Source organism: Cimex lectularius, unplaced genomic scaffold, assembly GCF_000648675.2.
Source record: "Cimex lectularius strain Harlan isolate CLEC.00 unplaced genomic scaffold, Clec_2.1 scaffold153, whole genome shotgun sequence".
NCBI classification, from domain to species: domain Eukaryota; kingdom Metazoa; phylum Arthropoda; class Insecta; order Hemiptera; family Cimicidae; genus Cimex; species Cimex lectularius.
In genome coordinates, this window is record NW_019392833.1 from 359365 (window position 1) to 375599 (window position 16235).

General features: G+C 30.7%; 1 protein-coding gene across 2 annotated transcripts; it reads left to right on the top strand.

Annotated features, from left to right (window-relative positions):
* The first annotated feature begins 856 nt into the window (after positions 1-856).
* Positions 857-14594, top strand: LOC106670581 (palmitoyltransferase Hip14). 2 transcript variants are annotated; one of them, XM_014401060.2, is made up of 12 exons: positions 857-1084; positions 5854-5994; positions 6184-6383; positions 6445-6654; positions 6715-6877; positions 6958-7092; positions 7155-7355; positions 7431-7592; positions 7660-7825; positions 7906-8034; positions 12231-12337; positions 12404-14594. In XM_014401060.2, exons 1-12 carry the CDS (start codon positions 1031-1033, stop codon positions 12659-12661), a joined length of 1926 nt encoding a protein of 641 aa, XP_014256546.1. In that variant the 5' UTR covers positions 857-1030; the 3' UTR covers positions 12662-14594. The 2 variants fall into 2 exon arrangements, with proteins under 2 accessions (XP_014256546.1, XP_014256547.1); XM_014401061.2 differs by having other exon boundaries at positions 859-1084; positions 7669-7825.
* The last annotated feature ends 1641 nt before the right edge of the window (positions 14595-16235 follow it).

The window sequence follows — 16235 nt, forward strand, 5'->3', positions numbered from 1 at the left end:
AAAAAAGTCCCAAACCCTACTGTGGCCTAGCATGTTGCCACAAAAGAAAACACATCTTAAAATGGATCCTTAATGAGTCCAAAGTTTTGTGGAATAACACCCCAGGCATGAGGCACGCGAAGATTCATAGAAGGGTCACCTGCAAAACTTACAGTAAGGGAATTACTGGAAGACAACTGCAACCGAATCAGGATTCTGGTTGGACTCCTGAAAGGGCACTGCCACTTAAGAAAGCACATGCACCGAAAAGGAGTACAGACAGAAGAGTCTGCCAGGAAGAGTAGAAGACCACAGAACAAGTTTTATGTTTGCTGAAAGTCTTTGTAGGTGCCGATACTTGCGACTAGGAGAGGAAAAACTGTCCTGGAAAAAGATCCTACACTAAGGAGTTGCTGGCAAGCCTATGGAGGTTGATTAACAATCTGGCTGGCCAGTGAGTTATAAAAAATAGAGGAGCACAGTAGTACTCAGGGCGAGGAGCAGAACGCCTTGTGGCCACCTATTTTTATCCCTATCCCTATCTCTAAAATGTCTAAGTGTACTGTGTATTCTATGATCTCCAGCATTTTCCAAAGTCAATTGAACAAAAGAATTTTAGGCGTACCTAATCAACAAAGTTAAAAGAGATTGTAGACTGTGCTTTTTCATATAGAAATTCTAGACAACGTGGCAAGTTGTCAATACTTTATTGTAGATGTAGGATAACCAGTTTTGAAAACTGGAACTATGTAAAATTGAGCTATTGCGCTAATAAAATAGCTGTTTAGTATATTTCTAATGTATTTCAGAGTTTTTTTCCCTTTGAGACGTAACAGAAAACGTCCTCAATGACGTTAATGCAGTATGAGGCTTGGGAGCCTGAGATGACAGCTGAACCGACTTTGGGGAAGGTAAAGATCGAAGTTGGAAACAGCCAAGTTGAGGGTCGGCTCGATTCCTTATTCATGCAGCTCCTCGATGCCCTTTAGCTCGCCCTTAGCCCAGAAGCTTTAATGCTGGAACAGCATCCGAAGCCAGCACCAGAAGCACGATGATTCCGCCGGAATATTGCACAGCTTGTAACCCTGTTAACCTCGGCGAATATGTAAGTTTTCGTGATAATTTTGAAGATAAACGTCAACTATGTATTTGATAGTTGAACCACCTTCACGCTTTCATATTTTAAAACTATTTAAAACAATTGAACATGTTTAATAATAACTTGTGTACTAATATTTTTAAAGAAAAACCCCCACAAAAATACGTTAATCATGTAATTTATCAACATCCCCAATTTGAATGAAACTACTTTAGTACATGCTATAAATTTTACTTGATCTTGGACATTTTCCCATAAATTTTATGCCGATATGGTGGTCTGAAAACAATTCTAGTAAACAATATCAATAAACCATTTAAAAAAAAATAATGTAAGAATGTGGGAATAAGATTATTTTATTTATATGAGGTTTGATGTATAATTAATTAATTAATTTGATGTATAATTGTATCCTAAGACCCGCTCATCCCCAATTGACCTTATCCTTCCGCAACATACAACCCATACCTCCGAAAGATCCTTTCTGATCCGAGCCCCTAAACTCTGGAACTCCCTTCCCCTTTCTATTCGTCACGCTGCCTCCTTTTCCTCCTTTAAATCCCACCTGTATAATTACCACCTCTCCCTCCAAGCAGAGACATCACGTTAACATTTGTTATTTTTGTTTAATATTCTCGTAATTTTTTCTTCTGTCCTGCCTTATTGGTATACGTTGTGCCAAGATTTCCATCTTTTTTTTTTTTTACTTTTAACTTCATAGAAGGAACTTCTTTTGTTTATTTCATGTAAATTATTCTTAGGAGACACCAGTCCCAGAATAAAGTTATTTTTCTCCTTCTTCTTCTTAATTAATTAAAAGTAGCTCTTTTATGTTTTTCTATAATAAAGAAAATATATATAAATTAACTTTGTTACAGATTAAATAAAATAAATCTAATATGATAAATGAAATTTTTTTTACATCTTTGATGAGAATAAAATTATTTAAATATAAATTATTTTACATTTAAAGTATCACATATATAAACGGTAAAATAAATAAGAAATAAATAAAAAATACTAGGGTTTTAACCACCAATAATTTTTAACAATTATATTTATGTAATTATATGGCTGAGTGGTTATAACATCTGACTATTATTTGCCATGCTAACGCTGGGTTCGAATCCTGGCAAAGCACATGGCTTTTTAATAATAATAGTATGGATACCTTGGCTGATAATAGTATGAAAAGTGCATTGTTGTATGGTTTGACCTCCTTGACATACATTAAATTTAATTTTAATCAATTATTCTTTTTATGTAAGGTGTTGGTTGAGATGAAAAAGCTAGTGTCACGAGTGAGATTCGAACCCATGACCTTCAGCTCTATACGCTGCTGCTATTGCTATACTACTATACTACTGCTATTGTTTCTAGCTTTTTCATCTCAACCAAGACCTAGCATAAAAAGAATAATTGATTAAAATGGTTAATTTGGTCTATTATATCACTAAACATAAATGGATTAAATTTAATATTGTAATTACTAACAATTGAACTAACAACACGCCTGAAAACACAGTAGTAGTTACATTAAGGAACTTTTTTTCCAACTTACATAATTTTTTAAATTTGTTTAATAAAAAGTACTTAGGGTTTTAACCAATCAAATTTTTAACAATCATTATAATCATTTCATTAGGGACTGTGGTGGCTAGGTGGTTAGGGTGTCCGACTATTATTTGCCATGCTAATGCTAACGTTTCTGGGTTCGAATCCTGCCAAAGCACATGTCTTTTTAATTGATAATAGTATGAAAAGTGTATTGTTGAATGGTTCGACCCCTCAAGATTGACATTAAATTTAACTTTAATTAAAGTTGTCAAATAAGTAATAATCTAGTTGTTCAACTAATAACTCACCTCAAAGTCTTCATACTAGGTAACTTTTTTTTTTCTTTCAAATTACATAATTTTATTTTTTGTTTAAATTTTTAATAAAAAAAACCAAGGTTTTTGGCACTAAAATTTTTAACAATATATATAATTAGGGAACTCTACTGGCCGAGTGGTTATGACATCCAATTAGTATTTGCCATGCTACTGATAACGGTTCTGGGTTCGAATCCTCACAAAGCACAAATTAACATTAAATCTAATATTGTAATTAAAAACAATGTAATTAACCAACATCCCACCTAAAATGTCTTCATACTAGGGAACTATTTTTTTCTGAATGTTAATTTTTTTACCTTTCAACTTAATAATTTTTTAAATGAAAAAAAAAAATACTGGGGTTTTAACCAACAAAAATTTTAACAATCGTAATAATTATTTCATAAGGGACTGCAGTGGCTGAGTAGTTAGGGCGTCCAACTATATGTGCCGTGCTTGGGGTTCTGAGTTTGAATCTCGGCTGAGCCCATAGCCTTTTAATTGATAATAGTATGCAAAACGTATTGTAGAATTGTTTGATCCCTCATACACGACACCCAACGGATGTTAAGCCCTCCTGTATGGGATAGGAATTTATTTTTACTTATTATATAATTAACAAAACAATTTTTCAACTGCTGTCCGGCCTAAAAATTTTTGATTTTAAGCCTAAAGCTCAGTTTAATAATTGAGAATATGTAATAAAGTTTGTATAAACCTTAGTGATTATGCATTGTAAATATTTTTATTTAGCACAGTTGTTCATGATTAATAATTTAAGTTATTGTCTTTTTCTTCCTTTTCTATGGGAAGCATTCTGTAAGTAATTCAGTATAAGAGGACATTTTGTAAATCTAAGAAGAATGCCCCCTTTTTTTTGGCAATACGATCAGAACTACTTCCAGTCATCATCAAGTATGCACAAATGTAACTTAACCAATCCACATCTGAATACACACAAGTACTAGTATACTAAATGTCATACCTAGTAGAAAAATCAATTCTTCATCATCAAGTTTAAATCCTTTATTCAACAACTGGCACTTATTCTCTGGCAACACCTGGGGCTTAGAGCTTAGAAATATAATATATTATCCCGCTGGGGAGTACATTCAGCACTATTACAAAAATGACACATTAAGACAAATATAAATTTTTAAGAGGAATACAAAGAGAAAATGAAGTGGTCTTCATACTATTTTTTTTCTTTTGGTGTAAGCTTAAAATTTAGTTTATTAATTGAGAATATATTGTAATGTCTGTGTAAATCTTACGATTGTTACAAAAATTACTGCTTAAAAAAAAATGCAAATGTTACAGATTTAAGAAATCTATAACAATTTTTAAAAGAAATTTTAATTGTGTAATTAATAACAATGTAGTTGCATCTTGCCTCAGATGACTATTTTTTCTTCTAATTATTAAGTTTTACCTTAAAACGTACATAATTTTAATTTTTTAATTTTTAAATAAAAAAAGGTTTTAACCAACAAAATCTGGTTTTCAATATGAATGTTATACATGCCAATTGTTCCTGTAGCCCTGAAAAAGAATAAATAAATCTTTCAAACATTGACTTGATATCAATTTGTATTTTTTACATCAACTTGACCAAAAAACCCTTCCATACACTTATAATATTCATGGTTATCAAATTTATGTTATTATTATTATTATTTTATTTAAAAAAATTTAATCCATTGTGATTATCATGCCCCAGGGGAAAGTATATAGTATACATTAGGTGTATTACTGGCAAATATTTATTTGGTGGTCACTGTCTCTCATATTTTTTCTTTCTTCATTAACTTGCTAACCTCTCATTTTTATCTCAACTTGCCAAATTACTGTCAAAAAACCAAGGGAAATTTATTTTTCTTTCAGTTTAAGCTTAAATTTTGGCTCAATAATTGAGAATAATAATGCAAAACAATTTTTAAATTGTTAAATTTCTTCTTGTGTTCTCTGGATGATAAACCTGCAGTTTGGCAATTTCCAAACATTTTGGTTTGCATGTCTTCAGTATTCCATATGCCAGCTTCTAGTGACCTTCAGTTCTGAGTCTGTTATATGAATTATGTGATTGACTGGAATTAAGCTGTAAAATATGACTTTTTGGTCATTGTATTGTTAGATAGAGTTTGTCGACTGTTCAAGCTTTTCATGGTTGTAAAAATCTATTTAAAAAAAACCCTGATTATGGAGACTTTATAACAATTGTAACTGTTAACCCCTATTGACCACGGTCACTTATTAGCTAATATTAATTTATTCTCATACGCATCCTCTTGTTTTCTTTAGTTATAAACTTGTTAAATTTGTCTCTTGGAATAAACTGAGTAGGTGTGTATCTGCCTTGAATTTAAACCACTTATGCAGTTAGGAGTCATAATTGATCATATTAATTAATTATAATTTTAATCGAACTCAGGTTAGCTCAATTGGTTAGAGCAGCGGTGTATAAGCCAAAGGTTGTGGGTTCGAATCCCACTCATGACACTTGCTTTTTCATCTCAACTAAGACCTTAAACTTGAATTTAAATATTTGAATTAAAGTTTACAATTACTTAGTACACTTGATTTAGGCGAACTAATTTCAACAACAGTATTGATGGTTATCTTTTGAATACTTGCATCATAACTTTGCAATTGGACTTACAAAGAATTAGCATAGACAGATTTACAAAAGACAATATTTTGCAATTGGATGTTATTTGGACTATAGCTTAACACTTAATTGTAATCTATTTATTTTTCTAAAAAATAAATTTTAAGTTGCAGTTATAAAATATAAGTTTATTTTTTAATTGTTCCAATTTTTCTTGACTAAACTGGTATTGAACTTATTCAATTATTGATTAGTTATTAAAATTATTGTAATTATTATAATTTTTGAAGGAGGGCCATTGTAAGACACATCCTTTTGGGCACAGCCATGGGCCAAGGAAGCCAGCCCCATCGCAAATGTTTCAAGAGCAAACCCAAACTGTTCAGGCGCAAGAAGATGGAAGCGATTTTGATATTGTTAAAGCCACTCAGGTAAGAAATTTTATAAGTTTCGTTTAGAATAAAGAAAATCAATTAAAAAAATTATCGACTTGTTCATAGAAACTTTAATAAAATTCTTTGTATGCTTCAAAAATTTTAATTTGATTTCTCAGACATTGATGGTTTTGCTTTATCGGAAGAACAAAAGAAGGCAATATTTATTTGTCTTAATTTTTTTAGTATGGACTGTTAGAGAGGTGCAAAGAATTAATTGAAGGTGGTTATAATGTTAACCAACCTGACCGGGAGACTGTAACTGTTCTGCACTGGGCGGCAATTAACAATCGTCAGGATATAATTAGATACTATGTCAGTAAAGGGGCTATTGTAGATGCAATCGGTGGTGAGTTAAAAGCTACACCTCTCCATTGGGCTACAAGGTGCATTAATAAAATTAAAACACGTTTAAAAAAACAACTAACAATGCCTTATTTGTATCAGGCAAGGACACTTAGGTAGTGTAACACTTTTAATCCAGTACGGCGCAGACCCTTCAATCTGGGACGCTGAAGGTTGTGCTTGTATTCACGTCGCTGCACAGTGTGGGCACACATCAATCGTCGCTTATCTAATTGCGAAAGGGACCAATCCAAACCTGCAGGACAAGAACGGCATGACACCATTAATGTGGAGCTGCCAGAAAGTTACAAGGTAAAATTTTCTATTAGTTATAAATATTTATTAATTAATATGTTGAAATTGCTATTGTAGTTTGGATCCTACACGACTACTTCTTACATTCGGTGCCAGCACAACTATGCAAGATGCAGTTCAAGGTAACACTGCACTGCATTGGGCAATCAGTTCCCGAAATCACCTTGCGGTGTCCTCACTTATTATGAATGGAGCCAGTTTAGATATTCAAAATGCACAGGTCTTTTTTTTATTTTTTATTTTTTTTATTTTTTTTTTATTGATTGTAAGTTAAAAGAGTAAAAATTATTGATATTTCAGGGAATTAGTGCATACAATTTGCTATCAACATCTGATGCATGTGCTTGGGTGGGGAAGAAAGTGTTAGATAAGGTGGCTGAGCATCCTGTTGTAAGCCAAAGAAACACTATATGTCAAAAAATAAAAAATGATAAGGTATTTTTCAGCATTAGAGGTGTAAATGTGAATAAATAACCTCTTTTTTTATTTTATTTTAGAGGATAAAATATTACAGTATGGTGTCTACACCATTCCTCATGTTTTATCTAGTCGGAATGACATTGCAAAGTAGCATTCCTTACCAAGCTAAAATTGCAGTATTGATGTGTGCAGTATTAGCTCTTCATTTTACAACAAAATTTGTTTTTGTCGAGAAGCTTATAAATATACTGCCCTTGTCGGTTTATTTAGCTACAAAGGTAAGTTTCAAATACCAGGGATATAAGGTTAATTAAACAATTTTATTAAAACAAAAATTATAATTATATTTTCAGTTTTGGTTTTATTTGACGTGGATACTGTGGCTTAGCCCAACAATGTCATTGTTGACATCGTTAATATTCATGTTTATGTCTGCTTTGCTATGGCATTTCTTTTACAAGTCGTGGCGAGGGGATCCTGGTGTGGTGGCGACGTCACAAGACCAGAAGTTTAGGGTAAGCAGCAATAATTATTCTTTAATAAGAAACGGCTAGTTATGATTCATATGATTTAATTTTTAAGTTTTTTCAGACAATAATTGAGTTAGCGGAAAGAGGCGGATTTGATACGCAATACTTTTGTAGTTCTTGTCTTGTCAGGAAGCCGATTAGGTCAAAGCACTGCTCAATTTGCAATGTTTGTGTGGCTAAGTTTGACCACCACTGTCCTTGGATAAACAATTGCATAGGTTTGTTTGGTTCAGTTTAAGAAGCAGACAGGAGACCACAATGAAACAAGGAGGATTAACTTTTATGATTAATTTTTAAGGTGCAAGGAATCATAGATACTTCATAGGATATTTAGTTATGCTAGTAACAATGTGTTTGTTCATGTTGTACGGTTGTTCAATGTTTTGGAATGCCATGTGCCCAGGAACTAACGATAATTTTTTTCAAAGTAAGTATTTACATTATTAACAATTATTAATTGATTATTTTAAGATGAACTTTGAACAATTCAGTTTCCATTTTTATTATTAATTATTGAAGTTAAAATGAAAGATTAGTGACCGTTAATCGATAATTATTCAGAAATCGTGAGATGCGTCTGGTGTGATGTAGGTTTCAGAAAAACATTTTCTTTATCGTGCCAACGTTTCGATCTTTAGTCACTCTCAATACAACACGCAAGAATGGCACAATTACACAGAAGACAAACACTTTGAGCCCTGAAGATGATCTCAATAAAGATCGAAACGTTGGCACGATAAAGAAAATGTTTTTCTGAAACCTGCATCGCACCAGACTGCATCTCACGATTTCTGAATAATTAAAATGAAAGCTTACAAGGGGAAGACCAGGTTGGTGGGTCATGGATTTGGACCAAACTTTTTTTTTGTGATTCTACATCAAAATATCAGATATGTATCCACCACTTCTTGTGAATAGGCCTTGGTTTCACAAAAAAATTGAAAGTTGAAATTTTCCGTTTTTTAATATTTTTATTTCGCCGTTCTACTAACTCAAACTATGAGATTAAAAAAATATTATTTTTGGTGTGTTAATTGAATTGTTTGTTGCTTAACTTAAAAATAAAAAGGTTCGGTGGATATAACACAGAATGTTCTAATTTTGTATAATTTAAAAAGAAATTAACAAAATACTGTTTTTTTTTTTGTATATTTAACAAACATTCTTTAAGCAAGTCAGAAAATGGTCCAAACTTGGATTTGACCTCATTGTCATGGTTCTAGTGTAATAAAACTTTTATATACCAATTTTTGCGGAAATTGGTCTAAATTATTTTTTGACTGATAATTTAATCGACCTTTCTGCTGTTGACATTTCTAGTGCAAACTCTAAAATCATTTTTCTCAAAAGCTAGTTGACTGATTTTCATGGTTAATAATTTGTTTTAAAAAAATTGTAAAATGCAATTTATAACTATCAAACATTAAAATCACACGCTCAGGAAGTTATGTCGCCCTGTGTATCGCAGGCTTGAAACACCATATGCTGAGTGGTTTATCGCAGGCACAGTTGGGAAATACGCAGTTATGCACTATTAATTCCATTAAAAAAAAAAAAAAAGTTAATTTCTGAGAAATGATTTTTCTATTTTGTGTATTTTCTTATAGAAATATTTTATATATTTTAATGGCTTTTAATATACAACATTAAAAAGTTAGTTTCCTTTTCTTTCAAATGGTATATATGATGTTAAAATCCTTTTAGCTGTTTTAGTCATATATTCCGATGACTTCTCAAAAATCGGAAAAATTTTAGTGTTCAAAAATCAATAAATTTAAATCCAAACAAAAATTTATATTTATGGGTCTCTAGAGGTGGTAAAACAAAATTTCATATTAGTTTCACCAAACAAAATTTTTATGACGTAGTTTATTTGAAAAATATTTAGTTTTTAGAAAATTTTTTGGTTATTGATAAACTCTGATAGCTTTTATAATATTTTTATTGAGATCTACATAAAAAATACTGTAAAATGATCATTCACATTGTTGATGTGAGCAAGTAGAATGGTGAAAAAAAAAAATTAAAAAACGGAAAATTTTAACTTTAAAATTTTTTGGACGAAACCAGAGCTTATTTACGAAAAGTGGCAGATACAATATTTTGGAGCATAGAATCACAAAAAAAAAGTTTGGTCCAAATCTGTGAACCACCAACCTGGTCGTCCCCTTGCTACTAGCAAAGTGAGAATCAGAACTTAATTACTGTTAACACTCCCTCCACCATCAGTAAAATAGTACAAGGACAGCTGTGGAGGATCTTTTTAGACCAGTATCTTTTTAATTACAATAATAAGGTGTCTTTTGTTGTTTTATAATGTTTATTTAGTATGTACATAGGCAACTTATACATAAAATGTTTCATGTGTGTGTTCAAATTGTTTTTACATCATATAATTTTACATTTTATAAAAAAAATCAAGTGTAAGTTTGATGGAATTTTATTATCGTTCTTTTCATAATAATGTAAAATTTATTACCTAGTTATTACACATCTCCTATCACACTTATACATTCCTGTTTTTTGGTTGCCCCTGAATGCATTCCAGAAATTAATTTACCACATCTGGTAAAATATTTATTATCATTGCCAGAGCAAAGACAATATAGTCCATCAAGAAATATGTTTTGTTCTTCTTCCTATCTATGAAACTTCCAAAATATCATCCATGCACATAAAAAGAGAGTTAGCATCCATTTTGTTCACTTTCACACAGAAACTGAATACAACTGAAAAGAGAAAAGCTTGGGGAAAATGGAAAAATCAGGATAATAGAAGAAGGGTAAGGGATCAAGGTGTGAAAAGTTAATAAAGTGACAAACAAATGTATGGTCCATCCAAATTTTTCCCTGTTAAAATTGTTTTAACTGTAAATATTTGTTTTATTCATAGCTTATTTTGTATTATATCCATTAGGTGAACGTAGAAAATAATTTCAAAGAATCAATAACAATAATACTTAATTTGGGGTGGGACAAAAAAGTACAGTTAATAACAAAATAATTAAATTCTTTATCAAAAAGTTAAATTAATTAATATCCTGCGTATGCACCACCTTTTTCCAATGCAGCAATCATATGATTGGGAAGCAAATCAAAATGGTTGCAAATCAATTCTTGAGGGAATTTGGCCCACTCCTTTTTATTTATTTATTTATTTTTTAACTCATAATGTCTTGAAACTGTCAGCTTCCACTGTAAACACTCTTTGCAAGGTGCCTGTCCCTAGACATTTTCAATTATATTAAAATCTAGGGACCTTGCCGGCCAATCTGAAATTGGAAAATATTCTTTCCTTAAAAATTCTTTAAAACTTTTACAGAGTGTGCTGGCACATTATCTTGCTGGAAAATTTTGTTTTCTTTGGAAACCATTTTTTTAAATTGATTTTACATCAATATGACATAATCTATAACTTTTTTTTCAGTCAGAAATAAACATTGTGTTTTCTGACCGTAGCCAATGCCACCTCATATCTTAACACTGCATCCCCCATGTGCCTCTTAGAAAACACTTTTTCTTCCTTATGTAGATTGAGATAATAGTGAGCCCAACCATCAGGACCATCGAGATAGAATTTTTTTTCATCGGTGAACAGAAGTTCTTTCTTTTGGATTGGACATGATCGCGGGCAAACTTCTTGTCTTTTATGTGCCGTACTTAAGGATGGTATTTCTTTCCTATTTTTCCTTTTGATGTGAGGAGCTGCACGAATGACTGTGGAACATTTTTCAATTTGTCTCTACCAGTTCTACAACAATTTGACAGGCTATTAAGGTAGGGTTCGAAGCTGCCCTTAAAATTGTCCGCTTTTGTCGTGTTGTTATGGCAGGCAGTCTTCCAGAAGATTTCTTTGTCCCATGGCTTTCTGGAGATTTCAAAAAGTTTAAAATCACTTTTCTATTCCTTTCAGTATTTGAGATATCAGAAATGCTAAATCCTCGATTTTTCATTTTTATAATTTTAGCTGAATAATTTTTTTCAACTGATGTTAAAGGTTTTGGTCTTCCCATTGTACAGGTAAATGTCACAATGAAAGCAGAAACAGAACTGGCTTAGTCTTGTTTATTTGGAAGGATTGTTTTTATTTGTAAATAAACGACAAGTGTGCTAACCTTTTGTTCCACCACAATTGAGTATTATTGTTATTGATTCTTTGAAATTATTTTGTATTAACACTTGATGTAGATAATGTAACTAGCAAAATAAACTATGTATTACAAAAAATGAAAGTCAATAGTCAATGTTGTTTCAAAAGGAACAATTTTTAGTGGCTATCTTTTTGCTCTGGACCTTACTTGAAAATAACACAAAAAATTTGTACTGGAAAAAAATATGATGTGGACTGTGATTGGTAGGTCAAACTAGGCCCAGTCATCTTTTTATCTACAAAGTGAACTATATAATTACATTTTTGATAAAAAGATTTAAAAAAAACTTACTTTACGTTCTGGAAAGACCTTGTAGAGGAATACATTGGAGGGTAGATAGTAAAGTGGTGTGAGTGTTAAAATAGAAACTTCTGAATTTTTTTTTGCCGGTTCTTTCTATTTAAGCCTATAAATAATTTTTCTATTGGTTTATAATTTCCTTGAAAACTTAAGTCATTTTGTTGTGCCTTCAGATTTATGGGTTATTGCACAGTGTGACAGCTGGGTGTTTTTTGTTGCAACAAATGCTGCAGTCCATACAATTTGGGTGACAGTGCTTTTAGCGTGTCAGACTTATCAGGTAAAGCTCATTAACCGTACTGTTACCAAATTAAAGACATTTAACTTTTCTTTTTCCCCCTCCCAGATATCTATATTAGGAATGACTACAAATGAAAGGATGAACGCAGGTAGGTATGGTCATTTTATTTCTGCGGGAAGGAGCCCATTCGACAGAGGTAGATGTCAAAACATAGTAGATTTCTTCCAAATAAGCTGCGCTGGTCTGTGTAGGCCAGATACCACAGATTGGCTTGTTACCTATCATGTGCCAATGGCTACTACCAATTTACCTGAACACCGACCGCTGGTCGGTGGAAAACACCATGACTACCAGTTCGTTTAGTTAAGTACAAACTATTAGGAATAACTTTGGCCATTGCTGTTACTCAGAAACAACTGCTGCGATCTCATTAAGAACATTAGCAATGCTTTGCTTGATGTATCAAGGTATCTGGCCGATCTGTCCTCAAACCTTTCCCAAACGCACCTGTTTCTGAGTTGGACATTGGCAATGTTTTGTGCTGAGAAGGGAGCGCTAAAATTATTTGGCTTCCTTCTTTCTAACTACAGAATTTATGTTTTTAAAAAACATTTCTGCAAGGCACTTGTCACTCATATCACAATTTACAACATAAATAAGACTCAAAAATTATTTTGGAACTGACAGTTAGTAATGCTTATATATGTATCAAATGCTTTATAAAGAAAGATGTATATAATATTTAAATCTGTAATTTTGAGTTTTTTATTGTATAATTTCATTTTTTTACTATTCTAATATTTTATAAACACTATTAAAAAGTGAATGCTATACCAAATCTGTTTGCCAGTGATATCCGCTACAAATAAAACCAAGTATTTTGTAGAAAACTGTCTAATTATCGTAAGAGATTCTAGTCCGGTTTCCATGTTTGTAGAGTAAGTAGTGTTTCAATTATGAAAGCAAATGTCAATTAAATTTTTTTCCCCTTGAGGCTTTTCAAAAATGTAATAACGTTCTATGTATATTTTTGAAAGTCTGTAAATATTGTAATGATTTATTGATGTTATTAATTGTACAGTAGATATGTATGTAAATTATAATTGTATTTTTTATTCTTCCGTTAGGTTTCAGTGGTCATAAATTTTTTATTAACTTAATATTTAGTCTATTTTTGAGTCCAATTGGGAAATAATTTCTCACTTGCTGCATTTCACACAGAACAATAAGTTTGATAGTCACATACCAAAGTGTTAAATAAACAAATTTGTAATTTTATATGTATTTTCTTGAAATTTGTCATTCAATTTATTTACATTAACAGAGTGAGTAATTTCCTAGTTTTGTTAACAAAGTGATTAAAAAATCCCACATTTGGTACAGCGTGGTAAATATGTGTATTTCAGTTATTTCTTTTTTGAAAAATAAAGCATGAGTGTAAATTATAATACAACAGCTGAAATCATTAATACGGTTATTACTTGAAATGCACATCATATCATTTTATATTTAACTTGTGGATATCTGCATTAGAGTTTATGATAAATATATTTTATTTTTTCTTAATGTAAATGTATTTTCAATTTTAATGAAAGGGGTTGTTTATAAGGAATGGAAATAATGTATGATAATTGACTTGATAAAATTGTTGAGAAAACTAATTGTCTGTCAAAGTTGTGTTATTTGAAATCTGTTGCTTTTAGGGAGAATTTGTTACTTTTGTTTGATCTATTGAAAAGTTGCTCTGTATTTTTTTGTTTTTACAACAAACTATTATAATAATATAAATGATCTCATCTCATCTTTAGATTGTACTTAATTGATAGTTTTGTAAAAGTAACACAATTTTAATGTGCTATTTTTTATTTTAAATTATTAATGGATTATCTATAAAAAAGATACTGAAGTTGGTCTATTTAAACTGTGTCCAAAATTCAAGAAAAAGTTATTATTCCGATGGACTAAAATAAATTGATTCTTTAAAATTGAGTTATAGTTTATAAGTCACTGTATATGATTCTTATATATCATGTATGCACTGATTATTTGTAAGTATTAATATTTCTAAAACTTTAATATTACTCTAAGGGATTTTTATAATAGGTAAAATATAAAAATTATAATTTAACTGACTAGCTTCAAAACTTTTGCTACACTACAATAAATTATAGTAATAAAATAATGGATCCAATTTATTATTGGCATACTTTTATGCATGCAATAAAAAGTGTTGTTATGCTTCCATGTTGATATTGTACATGTTTGAAATTCTAAGAAAAAAATATTGTTTACATAGGCTTAGCCGTTTTTGATTACAAAAAAAAAGTCACTTGGATCTTTTATGATTTTGCATATTGTAATTTGACGTGATTGTAATTTTTGACCATTTCAGTTTATAAAATCCATGAAATATTATATAATTATCAGAGGTCTGTGATAACTCTTAGTGATGAAAGAGCACAAATCCTTATTTGTTATTGATTTTTTTAAATTTTATTTTTTTAATTTAATTTAATTTTTTTGCAAATCATAAGAGATCCATCCTTGTTACAACCTCATGGCCTTATACTTACACTTTAAGTTATTAATATTGTGACTGTACATATTTACTTTCTACCGCTTTACCATTTGGACAAACTTGTTCATTTAATTTACTTTATGAATGACCTTGACATCGGCGGTAGGATTTACACAGATCTCGATTCAAGATCAGATTGCCCGGGTCAAATTTTCTATTTCTCAGAAGTAAGAAGAATAGCAGTAACACAATTTTGGCTTGGGGAAGAATTCAGGAGCGTAATTCTGTCCCTATAGTTGGTAAATTAAAATAATCCAGCAGTAATTTGTTTAGACGAAGAACAAAAGTCCACAGTGGGGCACAGGCAACTTACAAAACATCTAATGACATAATTAATAATTTAATTTCATAAATTAAGTTTTAATTAAAATCAATTTTAAATATTGACCAATGGAGATCATTCATATTGTACTGTAGATTTGTAAAGGCTTTTATTTTTAAGAGAATTATGAAATTTTTCTTATCATTTGCTGTTTCAAAATAACCTGTAAAAAAACAAGATTTTTATTTTATGAAAAAAAATTTAAAAGTAATAAATGACTTTTTATTAACTGAACAATAAATGATTATTTAAAATGTGTAACGTAAGTTCCTTTGCCAACTGATTTATCAAAATTAACTGCAATTAAAATTAATAGTGACATAAGGTATGTACACTTGTTTTTTTAATTGTTAAATTCTGCAAATAAGTGGATAAAATAGTGGTTCATTTAATGCTATAAAAGAATTAAGCGAGGCTTGGCTAAAATAACAGTTGCAATAAAATAATTCATTTTAATAAAAAAAAAAAAAAAAAAATTATCAAAATCTTTGTCCATTATTTCTGCTCTGTTAGATTTTCACTTATTTGATATGCTGGAAAGTTTATACTGGAACTTATGTCTTCATTGCTGTTTTCAGATAATGCCAGTACAGTCTGTTCACAAAATAAATATCTCTTTTTAACAACCTTGGAATTGTAATATTCAATTATCCATATATTTTTATCCAAATCTGAAGTAGGAATCAACTAAGTTGAGTTTTTGTTTTAGATTAAAATCTTATTGACTTAATAAATAATTTTACAAACTAAAGTTAAGTGGCAAAATAAAACTGATGTTGAACACTTAATATAATCCAATTAATTAAGGTTTTTAGTTGAGATGAAAAAGTCTGTCACGAGTGGGATTTGAACCTACGACCTTTGGATTGATACACCGCTCTAGTGAACTTAATATAATAATCCAGAAAATAACACATATTAAGATGAGGAATTACCCAAGAATACTGATTCCTCTTGGTTACACTTGCTTTTTCACTATCTTTTTGAGGATAGTTTTAAATGTAACAAAATATGTGTGGAAAATGGAATTGTTTCAA